At 39.8% G+C, this 17,025-nt stretch overlaps 1 protein-coding gene across 1 annotated transcript in view; it reads left to right on the forward strand.

Annotated features, from left to right (window-relative positions):
* Positions 1-222: 222 nt before the first annotated feature.
* Positions 223-17,025, forward strand: part of ERICH1 (glutamate rich 1) — a gene marked incomplete at both ends in the record, with an annotated part of 93,936 nt that continues 77,133 nt past the window's right edge. Inside the window, 3 exons of the mRNA XM_079550378.1 lie at positions 223-297; positions 9,672-9,741; positions 15,333-15,524. Coding sequence (XP_079406504.1) covers positions 223-297; positions 9,672-9,741; positions 15,333-15,524 — 337 coding nt within the window. The remainder of the gene's footprint in view (positions 298-9,671; positions 9,742-15,332; positions 15,525-17,025) is intronic.

The raw sequence follows: 17,025 nt of genomic DNA on the forward strand, positions 1-17,025 counted from the left end.
GACAACTCTGTGAAATTCCAACTGACCCCAGCTCCGTTAAACCAGAGATCAAATAGAAAAGCACTCCTTTCTGTAAGGTGGAAGAAAAAGCTACGGTGATCTTGCTTGAGTTATAGTTTATACCCTTTAACAATAGAAGCCACTCATGTGCCTCTCTAAGCAGTGGTGGTGTGAAATTGGACAGAAAATCCAGCAAAGAATAGAAGGCTGATAGCATGCAATATGGGCACCTGGGTTGAAATAACAAAGTTGGAAGAGTCTGCAGCTTCATCTGAGCTGGCACTGCTGCTGATGGCAGTAAGTAGAAGATACTGAAGATTGTTGTTTGGTTTTGTCCGAATTAGAAATGAACACTGGAGTTTTTAATTTTGCTTTGAACTTGGTCAAAAGATAGTATAAAAAGGCTGGTCAACAGCTTGTTTGGGTCAGTTGTCACTAGAAAGGATCAAAGTAACTTGTAGTAAACCAGCAGTGCTTATAGGCAGAGATCTACTTGGGAATGGGCTGGGAAAGTACAGTTCTCATTATTGTGGTGTTTGCACGTGTAGTTTTTCTTGTTTTCAGTTGCATATATATCAATGATACATAGCAGAGCTAGGTTCACTGAGCAGTTCTCATTCAATGTGTTATTGGCAGAATGATTATCCACAGCGGACAATATATTTCATTGCCGTTAATTATTAGTTGCTTCTTCAAAGCCATATTAATCACATTAATTAATCAATTAAAGCTTGCGTGGCTCCAAGATAAAGCTGCCATACAGGCTGAGACGGTGGTGGCCTGGTAGGGGGTAAGCAGTGAGGTGCTGGTATTGCTGCCTTGCACATCACTGACCTTCATTGCTAGTAAGTGCTACCAAGCCATGTGAAGGATGATCCAGTGCTACTATGGGCTTCCTGTTTGGGGGGGTTATACTGGAAATGTGGTGACTGATAGCCAACACCTCCACTAACAAAAACATTTTGAACAGAGAGTATTGCGCTGCAGACTGCTATTTCAGTGTTTTTGTGGAGAAACTTAGGTTTTGGGCAGGAAGCTCCTACTTGTATGAAGGTTGGAAGGAAACTGTAGTTCTTAAGTTGTTGTTTTTTCCTTTCGATTTTAATGGCTATATTACGTACATGTACTTGATCCTTGCATCATTTTTTTTCTATTTGCTAATTAAGAGCAACTCTCCTTACAGATCTTAATGGGGTTATTTTTTAATCTATGTAATTTTTCTGAAAACCCTGTGAGGATTTTTTTTCTTTTTTTTTTTAAAAAAAAAAAAAAGGATAAACCACTTTTCTTTAGGGTAAGTGTCTTTTAATAGGTTTTTACAAATAAATGTGATCTAGAAATGGAGTTTGATGGAGTTTGGTGTCTGGCAAGGGCTGTCTGTGCTCTACAGAAGGTATATTGACTGTGTGGTTTTGTGTTTTGGTTGGCTTATAGAATTTGGTTTTTGTGGTGCTTTGTTTGCTTATTTGTTGATGTGCTTTTTTGTTTTCAGCTTTGGTGGTTTTTGGTTTTTTGCTTGTTTGGGTTTTTTTTGTTTTTTTTTGTAGGGGCGGGAAAGGTGTCTTTTTTCTTGGGCAGCTCTCAATGCATCTTGCAGTCAGTGACCAAAGATTTATTATGGCTGATAGTGATCTAAACTTTATTTGAGAAAGTGGGTTTGTTTATTTGGATAGCAGCTAAACAAATCGGTGATAGCAATGTTTTCTGTGATTAAATGTAGGGGTTGCACTGGAATAAGCACGGTTGAATCTGCCATTAAAACTTATTAGGGGTTGGAGGAAATAAATTGTAGGCTGCTGTTGCTGAGTTCAGCTTTGAGCCTGAGTGAGTAATGTAGCCAGAGAAGGAGGCTGACATGGTAGGAACAAAGAAGCAGATGTGGTAGATCCACCAGCTTTGTATTTAGGAAGTCTGTGAGGGTAACACATGCAGATAACTGAATGTGATGTTTCTGATGTAACACGGCCTTTAGGGTTCTTAGCAGTGGAAGGGGGGTGTTGGGTTTATTGAGATTAGGGTTCTTGCGCTTTTTTTTTTTTTTTTTTTTTTTTCATGGAGAAATCCTTGAAGATCTACCAGGCTGTTTGCAGTGGGCAGTATTTGACTTCTTATAGAATCATAAAATGGTTTGCGTTGGAAGGGGGACACCTCCTTCTAGACCAGGTTGCTCACAGCCCCTTTATGCTTTTGGTTGTCTCTAGTTCAAAAGGATTTCAAAGAAAATAGCCAACAAGTGTCTAGAAACTTGCACTTCTATGGCTTGCCTAATGATTTATATTATAGTGCCCTTACAACTACTTGAAAGAAAGGAAAATCTGTCATTGTAGCTCCATAATGATGGGCTATTTGACATGATATTGATTTTGTTGTTAGATGCACGTGGGAACATCTGTAGCAATTGCTGGATATTATGCAGCAATCAAATACTCAAGTCACAGCTGAGTGTGATGTATTTTCTCCCTGAGGAAGGCTAGATGGGCATGCAGTTGTTTATATTCTATGTATTCTATATGCTCAGTGATACTTCTGGCAGTTTCAAGGTTTTAAGACGTGTATTCTGAAATTCGTTTCAGTTTCTTTCAAGTGGAGAGAGCAAGTTCTTTTTAAAATTGTTTTTTTCTTTTTTTCATCAGTAACCTGTAGTCCAAATTGCTTTTTTCACTTGTTTAACTGTTCTTAGAGCAGTGCTTTGAGCAGCTGAGTTACAGTTTGTTTTCCATGCTACCTGCAGCACACAGCAGAGGATCACCCAATACCAGCAGTGTTTCTAAGTTAGAATAGAAAAAGACCCTCCAAGACGTAGCAAAAACCTTACTGTAGTTGCTCAAAGGAAAAAGGCTACTACTTGAACTCTAGCTTGCATGTATGTGCTTGAGTTTGCTCCTCTCAGGCCATATAATCTTTGCGTTCCCTGAAGCAGGAAGAAGTTTCTAGGTTAAAGTAAGGCTTGAACTTTCTCAAGTTTGGGCAGTTTACACAGCCAGTGTTTGTAGGATTTTGGTGACCAGTGATGTTTGAAGTGCACAGCTTGTGGAGCTTTGCTGAGGTTGGTTACTTTTTTTTCCTTCTTCACCACCCCTTCAACTCTCATCTCAATAAATAAATAATTACACTTGGACCAACTTAAAGTAGCAAGAATGATTAATTTTATTAATTTTAATTATCAAACTTGTTCTTCTTTATAAGGATAGGTGTGAGACCTTTAGATGTTTTGAGTGAGATCTGTTTGATCCTGCAGTATGAGAAAAGTGTGATGGCACACCTAGAAACATGGATAGTGTGCACAAATTGGTGCGATGGTACAGATGCTTTATTTTCCCAGGGTAGTAGTGAGAGCACACAGTTAACAAGGTTTTGCTGTGGGGCAGGCAGGGTTCTCATGAACAGCTGGAACAAAATCCTGCTGTTCTCACTGTGTTGGCTGTGTAACTTCGTGTTATCTGTGTCATGTCAAGTCAAGTTTATTAGATGTCTAGGAGCTTGCAGTCGCAATTAAAGCGGCCTACTGAGAGATCTCTAAAGCCTCTGTTGAGACAGGATGGCACGATCTATTAGTCAGATTCTTATTGAAATACACAGTCATGCAGAACTTGCTGACAGATGTAACACCAGTCGTACTGATTTGAAGCTGCAGGGTGACACAGAGATCATGCTTACTGAAGCTGAGTCAGTTTCATCTTAGGTAAGAAGGGAAAACAAATGTCTGCTTTCTGTTGTGCGTGTCTTAGTTTTGAATCTATGATTGCCATGAGTCACGTTGGCCTGGGGGCCCGCAGGTCAGTCTGAGTGGTACAGCAATGCCTCCTGAGACTTACTACTTAATTTAGGTGAATGCACAGCTGTAGGTTATGCAGACACTGTTTCCTTTCTCCTCTACTGACATCTTAAGCTGCATACTTAAATAAGTTGCTCTTGTTCAAAAGTTGCCTCCAAGAAGGGAGAACGATGTATTACTGTCAGGTAACAAAGTGGTTTTTCTTATACTACAGAGCATAGTGCTAGGTGAAAGGTAAATGGAAATGCAATTTTATGGACTGCTACATTATAGCACAAAGCTGGAAGTTCTTTATTAGAATTCAATAACTGCATTAAGAATAAGGCAAGTAAAAGCTAGGCAATTAGTATCCGATTTTAATGTCTAATGGGACATGGAATGCTGGTAAAATTTTGGAGAAAGTGATGTGTGAGATCTTGACGCAAGCCATAAGATAGTGAGCTTAGTGTTACACAGATTAAAAATGACAGCATCTCAGCTTCTTGTGAAGCTCCCCATGATATAAAAGTTAACAGCTGTACTCGCATGCAGGTAGCTCAAACACAATTTGTGTGACCTTGAATACAAGTATATCCTTCTGTTTTATTTCCAAATGGGATGTTTCTTCCTTTTCCACCTAAATATGTGATGGTAGCTTTATTGAGAGTAACGTTTTCTGGTGTATAGAACGCCTATGAAATAAATTGTAAAACTGTTCCTGTGTTTGGACATTCAGCCAGAAATGTACTTTTTTCCTTTAAGCTGTCATTCACATTTGATCACAATAGGAGAATGTAAAAGCTGTATAAGGAAAATTGATTAAACAGTAGAAAATACTCAAGTAAACCATTTTTAGTGTTTACACTTCTTGAAGGGCCTCCAGAGTCTCATGGAATATATTGTGTGTATTCAGTGAAGGTACATAAGCAAAATATTTTCTGCCATCTTCAGATGGGTTAGCCTTAGTGATTTTTCTGGCTTGAAAGTGCAAGTAAATTCTACCTTAAAATGTTAAGCTGAAAACCTACTTGGTAAATTCCTCAAGAAGGAGTTTTGGAGAATAGTAGTGCCTTTGAGAAACAAGGACTTTCTGGAATTAAAAAAAGAGAGAATCTTAGTATGCAGAATTATTCATTTGTAGGTAAACACTGCCAGGTGAAAACAAGATATTGTGGCTGATCTGCAGAAGGGCATACTCTTTGACCCAGACCTCTGTATTTATCTACAGTGGCATCTTTCAAGAGATGGATGGTCTGCCCTAGCCTGCGTTTTCTGCAACAGCTCCTTCAGTCCCTGCTTTTGTCATGCACTGTTGTTTAGCTGTCCTCATAAGAACCTGTTACCATAGCTTCACCTGCAGGATGAGGGATGTTTATAGACTGTGAACAGAAAGCAAAATAATGTGAAATTGGAGACTTCCCATTCTTCTATATGTAAAATTGTACTTTGAATGTATCTCAGATTCTGTATGTTTTGTACCAGTTATTTTTATCTTTTGGAAAGATCAATTTGATTGCCACCCATGCTGGTGTTTTGCTTTCATACTGTTGTGTTCATACTGTTTGTGGTGGAATGGGAGTATGTCAGTCTTAGCAGAGCTGAACTCATTGGTAGCAAGAAAATGATAACCTTTTTCTTCTTCTGACTCGGACAGGGGTACCCCTGTTATAAATATGACAGATATCCTTGCAGTGTGAACACTTACGCAACATGGTGTGTAATTGTATTCATAATATACTTATTCTCTTCCTCATATCCATTTCAAAAATGGGAAAGTTGTATATATGTTTGTCTGTTGGTAGTGAATGAACTTGACTGGAAGATTGTCTTTGAACTGATGATTTGTGGCTTTGCTTTTGTCTGGAAGCAATGTATATGTGGCTCTTCTTGTATTATGAAACTTTCTTATCAGATGTGCTGTGCATTGATTTCCATTGACTGTAATGGGGCCTCTACAGTTTAATCCCTAGTGAAAGCATTTTAGATGCTGAGTGACTGGCCAGCTGAATACTCTTCAGTTTTCTTGGAGGGGCGGCTAATGTGTAAACAGTGTGATGTCTTGCATATGTCTATCAATAGGTGTTGTAACTGCAACTGCATGTTGTTTGTACTGTGCAGTATAAGCAGGGTATCTTTTGTCTTTTTGGAACTTGTGCTGATTCTTAGCCATAGCTCTGCATGCTAGGCCAAATAAATAAGAAGTCGATCAGTTTGGCCAGTTGAGCAACTCCTTCAGAAGTACAAAAGACCTAAAATACAAATGTCCGTATTCTATGATAAAAGATGAAGTAAGCATTGTTGAAAATAGTTTAAGGGAATGGAAAGCACCTCCTAGCCAGAAGTCCTTATCAGTTTTCTACCTGCTAGCTGGTAAAAATGACAATTTGGCTGATGTTTTCTGTATGTAATGATCTCTTAAAAGATTTTTATACCCTGTCTCTGCAGGTCTTAGTGAAATCCATCTATCTTTTATTTTTTTTCTTCTGCAAGTGGTCCCACTGAGTGTCTTGGTTGAGAGTTGACTATGTAGCTATGATTAGAGAAGCAATGATGATTGAGGTATCAGGGGGAAATTCTTTACAGAGAGAGTGGTGAGGTGCTGGAACAGGCTGCCCAGAGAGGTTGTGGATGCCCCGTCCCTGGAGGTGTTCAAGGCCAGGTTGGATGGGGCCCTGGGCAGCCTGGTCTAGTATTAAATGGGGAGGTTGGTGGCCCTGCCTGTGGCAGGGGGATTGGAGATTCATGATCCTTGAGGTCCCTTCCAACCCTGGCCATTCTATGATTCTTACACCTGAATAAGCCATGGCCCTATGCAAGCTGCTCTAGCTGACCTAGTTTGAGCATTAAATGATGTCTGGAGGTCCTTTCTTGCCTTAACTGGCCTGTGATTTTGTGGCAGTTCTGTAAAATAAGCATCCCAAAATAGCCTTTGTAGGTGGTATGATACTTGGAGAACAACAGATCCTTCAAAGATTATAATTCTGTTGAATATTGGAGAATAATTCTGTGTTAACAGAGACGAACTGAACATTTTGATGAAGCCTTGTCCAAACATTCTGTTCATTCCGTTGTCTTCTGTTCTGCTGTACTCTTTTGTTCTCTGCATTAGCCAAAATAATGAGTTAACCTATCTTGCACATGAGATGGTTTCAGAAGAAACTCCTGACTTCCCAATTTGCACAGCACTACTGTTAGTAGGAGAGAGATCAAGTAGGGCGAGTCGCGAGCCTCTCAGAGCTCTGTGTTTGTTGCTCCTGGTGCCATTTGTTTTATTCGTGCTGCCCAACTCACATTTGAGTAGGCAGCAGGCAACCAATTGAGAAACGCTGCGGGGGTGCTTACAGCACACGTGGCACGTAGCCAAAAGCAAACGTTCTGCACAGAAATGTTTCTTGAGGACGCAGTCTCCTCCTACACTCAGCTGGACAGGAACACTTCTGATGCTGATCAGAACGTTATTTGTTCAGTTACTGAAAGTGTTTTTGCCATAATCTGTAGTGCTAACTGAGTTTTAGTTGTGCTGTCAACCCCAGGAGAATCTCTGTAAATCTGCAGTGCTATTCCTGTATTGGCACATGTGCAACTGTGGGTAGGTTGCACACGTACATAAGACAAGAAACTTAATGGTGTCAGCTGAACACTTAGATACCAAACAATACATTTAACCGAAGGAAGGCTTTTTCTTCTTAGGAAACTGTGGCAGAAAGATCCTGGATATTCATTTGTATCTCTACCCGATGTGCTCTGTACTTTCTCCTGAAGTTTGTTTTCTTTCTGTGATGTCAAACTGCAGGCACGGAGTGCTTTTTCAGTTTTCTGATATATTTGTACTTCACTGTTTACATAGGCGAGTTGTCAAGTATTAGCCACTTAGCAGCTTACTACCTGTTACAAGTTGTTTTCCTTCCTGAAAATGTTGGCTGTTGTTGTTGTTGTTGCTGGGTAGTTCCTGGAAATATGCATCTTTGAGAGTTGCTTCAGCTCAATCATGAAGTAGGAAAATCCAGTGCGTATCGGTTACAAGCTGTTTGCTTTAGTAGCATTGTGCATCTTAATCTGGAAAGCAAACTTGTTTCACTTCTGAAATCTAAATGGAAAATGAATTCAGAAGACTAAAGAATGTATGGGTTTGGGGTTTTATGTTTGTAGGTATATCAGAGTTGAAATTTTCTTAAAGGATGCATCAACTCTTCTCTTTGTATGGTGTTTACAGTTTTCTGCATTGGCTGCAAGACTGCAGTGCTTTTGTTTGAAGCCATAGAAGTACAACAGAAACCATGTACTTTGCTGTAAAATGACTTAGGCATACAATAAAATCATAAAGAAGATCCACACTTTAAATGCAGGTATTTTTTGAATGAAAGTAGAGATTACTGTTCTCTATTATTGACTGTTTAAAGTGGTGCTTATAACTACTGTAGGACAAATTGGGCTGCCTTTCCTTTAAGTAGAAAACTTGAAGTCTATAGGATTCCTGTGAGGAAGTAGAGCAAAGTCTCACTCTAATGTTTTAACTGCTGGCCATATGCATTTTTATTTACTGCTTATATGTATGACTGTGGCTTATGTACTGCTAGAGTCAGGGGGAAGGAGGTAGGGTTGCATGTAAGCAAAGTTTGGGATCTTGGTTATTTCACTAGCATTCAGTGTAACTCAGCTTTTTTTTTTTTTTTTTTTTTTTTTTTTTTTTTTTTTTCTCCAAGAATGCCTGCCTTGTGAACCATCAATAACTATGAAAGTCAGTTTAACCAGTATTGTTTGTGTCATGTCTTCTTTCTGTTGGCTTTATCTTCAGTGACTTGCTTCAGATTCTTGATGGTCTGAGTTTACCTGTATGTTTGTAATGAATCCAGATTCTGTTTTACGTAATACATCTTCTGTAGTGTTTGGAAAACTTTGTTTCCCTTGGTGAGCTTTGTGATAACTAAGAAACTTTTTTTCCTAGTTGTTTTTAACTAATATGGGACCTGGAGGGATTGTATGTACCTAATCTTTTGGCTTAGCTCTTTGGCATGTCTGTAATTGGCTGTGAGGATCCCTGGAGTAACTCTTGAAGAGCACAAGATTGAAAGTAACTTTGGGAGTTTGTTCTAGTCTTTTTTTGTTGGAAACAGCCCTGTAGCTTTTATAGAAGTTTAGAGTTCAATGAAAGAGGTTTAATAACTGCCTTATTTTATTTTGTTTATGAGAAGATTGTAGAAAATCTTCTAGATGTCTATCATTGCACTTAGCTTGGCAGTTCTTATATATCATTAGTATTTTTGTGACCTGGTCTGATACAGCCTTATTCTTGAGCTACATAACACTTCCTACTATTTCATACTTGAAGTTCTTCTTACATTTCTTTGCTCATGCTAAGCAGCTCAGGATTTGTGTTCTTCTCTGTCTTGCTGGTTATTGTAGAAACTTCTCTATACAGCAGACTTAAATTTGCACAGTGTTTCCAGTGAGATCTTTCTGGAGTTGTATTTCAATGCAGTGCATTTTCTGTCTCATTAAAAACTGTTTGGCTCAGTAGGATCTGGATCACACTGTCATTACACACAACTTTAATCACACTGGTGGCTGAGTCTCTGTCGTGATTGGTAATACACACAGGTTTTCTTGCATAGTCACCTCTGGTTTATTAATCTCTCCTTAGGAATTTTTGCTTGTCTTCACAGAATCACAGAATCGCAAGGTTGGAAACAACCTGCAAGATCATCTAGTCCAACCACCCTCCCATTCCTATTAGTACCACAAGCACTAAACCATCTCTCGTAGCTCCTCATCCAGGCACCTCTTGAACACTGCCAGGGACGGCGACTCCACCACCTCCCTGGGCAGGAGGATGCTCATAAGCATCAAGGCTACCCCAAGAAAAATGTAGTTCTTAAGGCTCCATTTTTCTCTTTAATCTTTATAACCTTGTTAACAGAGGCAGTGTCAGTCTAGCTTGGTCTTTCCCTACAGCAGAGGAGCAAAGATTCTCTTAGAAATTGTGCCAGGTATTTCTGTTAATGGTATTACTGTGCATTGCCTCCTTTTTTTTTTTTTTTTTTTTTTGCCATATCTGTAATAAGATTTTCCTTGTGCAATTTTGAACTACATTGGTGCAGTATACACAGCTGTGACCCTCCACTACTTCACTACCACATGGACCTCAAACATGCACAGTCTGGGGTCTGGCAAATTCAAGTACACCCAGAATGCAGAGTCATCTTTAGTTGATGATTACAGAAAGAGTAATGCTTTTATCTCCTTTGGTAGCTTGATTTCAACAACGTGTATCAGTGATATAAACCAAACTTATCCATTGCAGTATTAAAGTCCTGTCACCTTCTTAAAAAAGAGGACAAAAAATGTGGCAAGCAGTTCTCCACAGTTGTGTGCACTCATGTTTGGATTCTGAAGATGCTGGCGATGGACAAATCTTCCCACATGTGACACTGAACTAAAAGAACAAGTAATTAAAATCACAGAATCATTAAGGTTGGAAAAGATCTCTAAGATTGTGGAGAGGTGTGGATTTGAAGGATGGACTGTTTGATGGATTAGGGACTGGCTGGCTGGACGCAGCCAAAGAGTTGTGATCAATGGTTCTGTGTCAGAGTGGAGGCCGGTCACAAGCGGTGTCCCTCAGGGGTCGGTCTTGGGACCAGTGCTCTACAGCATCTTCATCAATGACACAGACGATGGCATCGAGTGCATCCTCAGCAAGTTTGCAGACAACACCAAGCTGAGTGGTGCTGTCAACACATTGGATGGAAGCCAACCAGAGGGACCTGGACCGGCTGGAGAAGTGGGCCCATGCAAACCTAATGCCCACCTGAGCACACTGCTGGCTCATGTTCAGCTGGCTGTTAGCCAGTGACTCCTGGTACTTTTCTGCCATGTGGCTTTCCAGCCACTTGGATGAGGTTATTGTGATCAAAAGTGCAGGACTTGGCAGTTGGTCATGTTGAAGCTCATCCTGTTGGCCTCAGTCCTTTGATCCAGTCTGTCCAGATCCCTTTGTAGGCCTTTCCTACTATAAGGCAGATCAGCACTTCCTCCCAGCTTGGTGTCATCTTTGAACTTGCTGAGAGTGCACTGTGTCCCCTTGTCAAAATAACCGATGAAGATATTGAACAGGACCGGTCCCAACACTCACTCCTGGGACACGCTGCTGTTTGCATCTAGATTTAACTCCATTCACCACCACTGGGCTTGGCCATTCAGCCAGTTTTTTATCCAGCAAGCCGTACACCTGTTTATGCCATGAGCTGCCAACTTCCCCAGGAGAATGCTTTGGGAGACAGTGTCAAATTCCAGTGTGATTAACAGAGAGCTCCAAGACATGGAGACCCCTGAGCTGTGTTCATCAAGGGTAGAGGCTTAGAACTTCCATCTGTTGTCATAGTGTGGCCGAATGTTCAGAGTCATCTTTCTTCAGTAACACATAGCTATGGAGACATTCTTCTATGCATTGCAATATACATTCTCAATAGAACTCAGAAAGCATCTTTAACTTTTGGCACATTGCAAATAATGTGTTGTCAATTGTACCTCAGAGGATCAGAGCTGTGATAAACTACTTTGGTAGCTTTTCAAGACCTGTTGTGCATTGGCCAAACTCAGAGCCCTGTTGAGCCTGACTTGAAGTATCTCCGAGGTGGGACATCCACTGCCTCTCTGACAGCCTGCTTCAGTGCTTCACTGCCCTTATTTAAAAAAAAAAAAATAGAAAATAAAAAAAAAGTCTTCTTCTATCAAAAAGACCCTGCTAAAGACACTGTCCCCTTCTTTCTTACAGCCCACCTTTGGATACTTAAGTGTGCCTTTATTAATTCTTGCTTAGCCTATATCCTATGAAACATATGGATGTCCTTTTGCTTTTTGGGAAATTAGGATTATTGAAAGCAATGAAGTGCTGTTGCTTATGTACGTTGTTGCTTTTGGCACATCTACACCACTGCCATTCTTTGCCCTTAAAATTCTTTGCTTCCTTCTCTCACTTGCGATTTCTCATCTGTTAGAACGAAGCAAACTCCAGAACTGAGAGCGCTGATATGTTTGCTGTATTTCTTGCAGCAGGGCCCTCCGTCTTCCTTGTAATTGGCTTCATATTGCTGTTCATCTTTCTTTCTTGTTCAAGTTCAGGCTCAGTTCTGGAGATAATTCCCCTTAAACTATTCTTTCTCTCCCAGACCGAAACACTACAATTTTCAAGAATATCTTCTGAAACTTAGTGGGAAATATTAAATCATTTATGTCTTACGTGTGAGCATTATAGATGTGGTGACTTTTTTTGGTTCTGATTCTGAATACCATATCCTTAACTTTTCTGTGCTTTATAAAGAATTAATTAGATCATTCAGAAGCATATCTCAAAATTGCTTATGGTGGTTAAGAAACATCCATCTGCTATCAAGAGTAAAGTGTTCCTGGATCGCTCTCTTGAAAGAGAGTACAAATCAGCATAGATCTTTCCTCAGTAATCCCTACTGGAAAACAACAGCAATAAATATGTTTACATAGCTGTGCTACTGGAATGGTGAGAGTGAGTCTTATTCTGTTTTGGAGCTCTGATAAGAAAGTTATTTCTCTGATAGATACTTTGCTCCATGCATTTTCTTCAGTCTTCTCTGAGTTCTGAGAATCTGAGAAGTTTTTACCAGATTTACAGATAGATCTCTGGTGCTGCATAGTTCCAAACAAGTTAGGGAGAGTTCTAAATGGGGGAGAAAAGCCATTGAGTGGTGAGACTGACCAGCCTCCCGTAGTTAAGCCAACACTTGTTGACATAACAGGATTATTTTTTATTACTAGGGGGTTTTTTGTTTGTTTTTTAAGTAATTGCAGTAATAGAACCCCAAGGAAACAGTATCCTCTATCATCTGAGAGGTTTTGGTAGCTCAGCTCTGAGAGACTCTTAAAGCCAAAGCAGAGTGCTTGTAAAGCTGTTGTGGGGTAGCAGGATAGATATTGTTCGTCGGTCTAATTCCCTTGTATGCAGGAAAACTTGTTGCAGCAGTGTTGGACCATGGGCAGATTTCATTTATTTATTTATCACAGGCTGCAACACACTTAGGATTCTTAATATCTCAAGCTAAATTAGTCAGGTTTTTTTTCTAACTACTTAGGAATGCCATCTTTTAAAATTTTCCCAAGGAAGGTTTACTGCTGGGGTTCATTAATTCCTGCTGTACTCAGAAGGCTTGAAGTATACCTGGTTCCAAACAGGCAACTTGTTATGCCCTAGATGTCACTGCTGCCTGTTTCTGTTCTGTTGTGGCTATTGGGCTTATTGGTTTCCTAAGGAGATGCCTGCTGTACTCAAAGGCGCTGTCAGATGCACAAGTGCTGCAGGCAGTAAAGAGCACCCAGCTTCTTCTCCCCTTGTTCGTGCTGAAAACCAGAAAGCTTTTGTGTTGGCAGCTGAACTACATCTCTTCTGAGTAAATACATTGCTGCTACTGATCTAGACATTTATTTCTAACCAAGAGGGTTTTTGTTGAAAGTATGCCTTCCTAAGTACTTATACCTTTCAAGGGCAAGTGTTTCAGGTTGCTTTCTCAGACATAGGTGTTACAGATGAAGAGAGTCCATAAGAATAAATGTGTATTAAAAGTGATCTTGTGTTGCCTTCTGAAGCAATGCCAATGTGCATATGAGTATAGTTTGGATATTTTTAAAATGAAGAAAGGAGCCGTGGAACATCTACTGTAGCTACTAAGGAGGGTAGCTACAGCAGATTTGGAGAACACTTACCTCCTTGGTAAGATTTACCATTATCTCGAAGTACTTGCTTTGGGTGCAGTACAGTACAAGTGCCTGAATCTGGGGTTGGTTGAAGTGTTGTAATAGCTGTGCTCAGGGAGAAAGGGTTCAGGGTAAACCTCTTAGACAGCTTCCTTTAGAGTCAGAGTTCTTCACAAAGCAATTAGGTTCGTCTTACTGTACTGGTTGGTTATTTCTCTTCTTTCCTTTGGAGTCAGTAACTGTGGGTTTTGTATTTCCAGTGGAAGAATACCTGGGCAAGGAAACTTCCGAAGGAAAAAGTGTGTTTGGTATATACTGATTTGTTGGTGTCTTTCTGCAATATTTATCCAGCAAAATGGTTGTTTTCTTGAAGTGGGTATCTCTTGTAGCTTGTATCAGTATATTTGATGCCACTTTATCAGGAGTATGTGTAGTAAAACTAAATTCAGGTGAAGCTTTCTGCTCAAGTGACTCTTCAAGCTTGGCTCTTTTCTTGGGTCTTTTTATAAGGTCAATGATTATTCAAGAAATTTGGTCCAAACAAAAAGTGATTATGCATAAACTAGTAGGAGCTCAAAAAAAAAAATCCAAGACATTCTTCCCTGCAGCTGTGACGTGACAATTGAAACCCATCACCAAGGTGGTGTGGGGAGATGATGGGAAGATGGAGCTTGTATCTCCAGGACTGGGAGTTCAAGGATTTCCCAACTCAATGAATCTGATTCTTTAGCTGTAAAGTTAGGCCATTTATTGAAGGGATCTGTGAACTGCTACTGTGTATTTCTATAAACTTCTTTAAGCAGAATTACTTCAAGAATCTGCACCAAGTCACTTGTATGAACCATATAATTTCTGTTAAAATTGGAATTAAAGTCAGATATTTTCCTCTGAATCTCTGTTCCCTCCTTCTTGCTCCCCGTCTCCCTGCAATATCTGGTTGAAGGTTTGGAATTTATGAAACTGGGGATCATAGAATCACAAGGTTGGAAATGACCTATAAGATCATCCAGTCCAACCGTCTCCCCATCACCATTGCCACCACAAGCACTAAACCACATCACGCAGCACGTCATCCAGACGCCTCTTGAACAGTGCCAGGGACGGCGACTCCACCACCTCCCTGGGATTGTTCTGCAATAGACAAAAAATAACAGAATGTTACTTGAACCAACTGAAATGTACGTGCATTCGTATACAGATGATAATTTTGTTAATGACTAAATTCTTTGCGTATATTCCTTTTCTTTAATCAAATGATGCTTGCATTTGACTTAGTGGCAGATTGCAGGTGAAATGAGAAGGTAGCCCATAAATAAGAGCAGTTCTACTTTGGTAGAAATGATTGTGTTACCACGTGTCTCTACTGCTGCTTACCAGCTTTTCTATATGATTAAGCAGTTTTAGCTTACTGATTTTTTTAATGAGTGATTCAATTGCAATGCCACTATCCCAGGAGAGACCTGTACTTCAAGCAGCTTTGTAACACTTCTGTAAGAAATCTTTAAAAGTATCTGTTTTAAAAGAAAATTAAAAATAAATGTGTTTAGTCTGGAAATGTACTGTGTTAATTTATTGCCAAAATCTAGTCAAATAGAGCACTTTATAAGTCACCTTGCTAGTGGTCCCTGGGGTTTCAAAGCTGGTCTATTCTGGCGCAGTTTAGGATTTTAATATATTAAATCTTCAACTTTATTACATGTGACAGGTAGGGACTATTGAAGACAGATTTGCTCTGGATATGAGGGAAACTCTTGTGTCAATTAGAGTTTGGTTTCATGTACTTTCAATGTCTTAAGCTACCTTTTAAATCACTGATTATTTTTTCCCTATTTAAAACTCTTCTATTATTCCACAGTGTTCATAAAGAAAGTGCTGAAACGCCTCTATGCTGAAACTTCATCTTCTCCTGTGCATGATTCGAGTGGAAAAGAGGAGGCGGTTCTCATAAATCTGGGCTCAAAATCCAAAGAGAATGATTTGGAAAATGTTCAGGCTTTGTCAGCAGATGCTAGTACATCAAGTGGGACACTCAGCAAATCATCTCGAGGTGAGACTGCACGCTCCTTTTTCTGATAATATGCTTTTAATATAGTTATTTGAGAACAGTGTAGTATCTACTACTTTTCATCCAATTGATGCTAGCAGACAAATAAAAGGGCTACTGGTACTTAAAATACCTGTGGTCAGTGCATAAGCCTTCCAAAATCATCCTTGTGTATGTGTGTGCATGTATCATTAGCAGTAACTAATATGAAATTGTGGGTTCAGGAGTTGGGCTCGATGATCCTTGTGGGTCCTCCTACCTCAGGATATTCTATGATTGTTTCTGTAATCTATTTATCAGTACAATTTTCTAATTGTTACAGCTCCCCTCAGTTATTAGAGATGCACCCAAAGATCAGGCGTGTGAAATGATCCAGCACTAATCCCTACCCTTATGTTGCAATAGAAACCCCAGGTACCTGTAAGCACAATGGAAGTCAAATGCCAATTCAGTCAAAGTATTCATATCCTGCTGAAGAGTATTATGTTCAGTAAATGTGCGTGTGGTAAAAGTGACGCACTATTTTGACAGGTAGGTAAAAGGCCTCTGGCAAATGGGTTGTAAAATGTGGATGCAATGCCAGAAGATGATGGAGTTGTGAAATAAAGTAGCTGTGATATTACTTGCAGGTGAAAGGCTCTTTGCTCAAGTATGGAAAAAGTGTGAATTGCTTTGTGTTGTTTGTCTACAATAAAGTTTACATAACTGAAGGAGGCAATTAAACTGTTTGACTTGAAATTAAAAGCCATGTTTCCAGAGAGTATCCTTAGGGATGGTGCTTAGAGCTGTTACTTGCAAATAAGGAAGTGATGATCACAGATGTGGTCATAGACTGGAGATTGAAGTCCTGAAAGAAGTAACTGAATTGACTGGTAGAATTAGAACCCTGGACTTCATGAGAACAGACTTCTCTGTTGTTCGCAGGTCTAATTGTTAGGATCCAGTGGAAGAGTAATCTAGATATGCAAAGGAGCTTAGGAGAGCTGGTTAATCTTGAAGAATAACTTTCCTAAAGCACAAGAGTGGCCTATTTTGACATGCAGAAAATGAACAGTTTTGGCAGGATGCCTGACTGCTTTCAAATGCATCAAGAAGCAGCAAAGGGAAGATGAGGCAAGGCTCACCTTCACAGGTCTTCATAGCCAGCTCTTTGTTCTTAACAACCAGGATAAACAACTGTGAGATATTGGCTACTTGCATTTATGGACTGCTAACCTCATGGAGGGAAGCTCATACAATACAAAAAGAAAATATAGAAAAGATGAAAGCTGACATCAACTTCGCAAAAGAAATGTGGAGGTGTTGCCTGAGTATTCTGGGATGGAGTTGAGAAAAGTCCATCCAAAATTCAGCTGAAGTTGACATTCATGAGGGATGTTGGGAGAAACAAGAACGGTGGGGGCAACAACTTGTAGGCTAAAGAAAGTGTGGGTCTACTGCTCAACATCCAAGGGACCTACTAATAGAGGACAAGAGGAAATAGAAGAAAAGGCTGAGGTACATA

Source organism: Tetrao urogallus (genome assembly GCF_951394365.1).
Source record: "Tetrao urogallus genome assembly, chromosome: 2".
In the NCBI taxonomy this organism is placed as follows: domain Eukaryota; kingdom Metazoa; phylum Chordata; class Aves; order Galliformes; family Phasianidae; genus Tetrao; species Tetrao urogallus.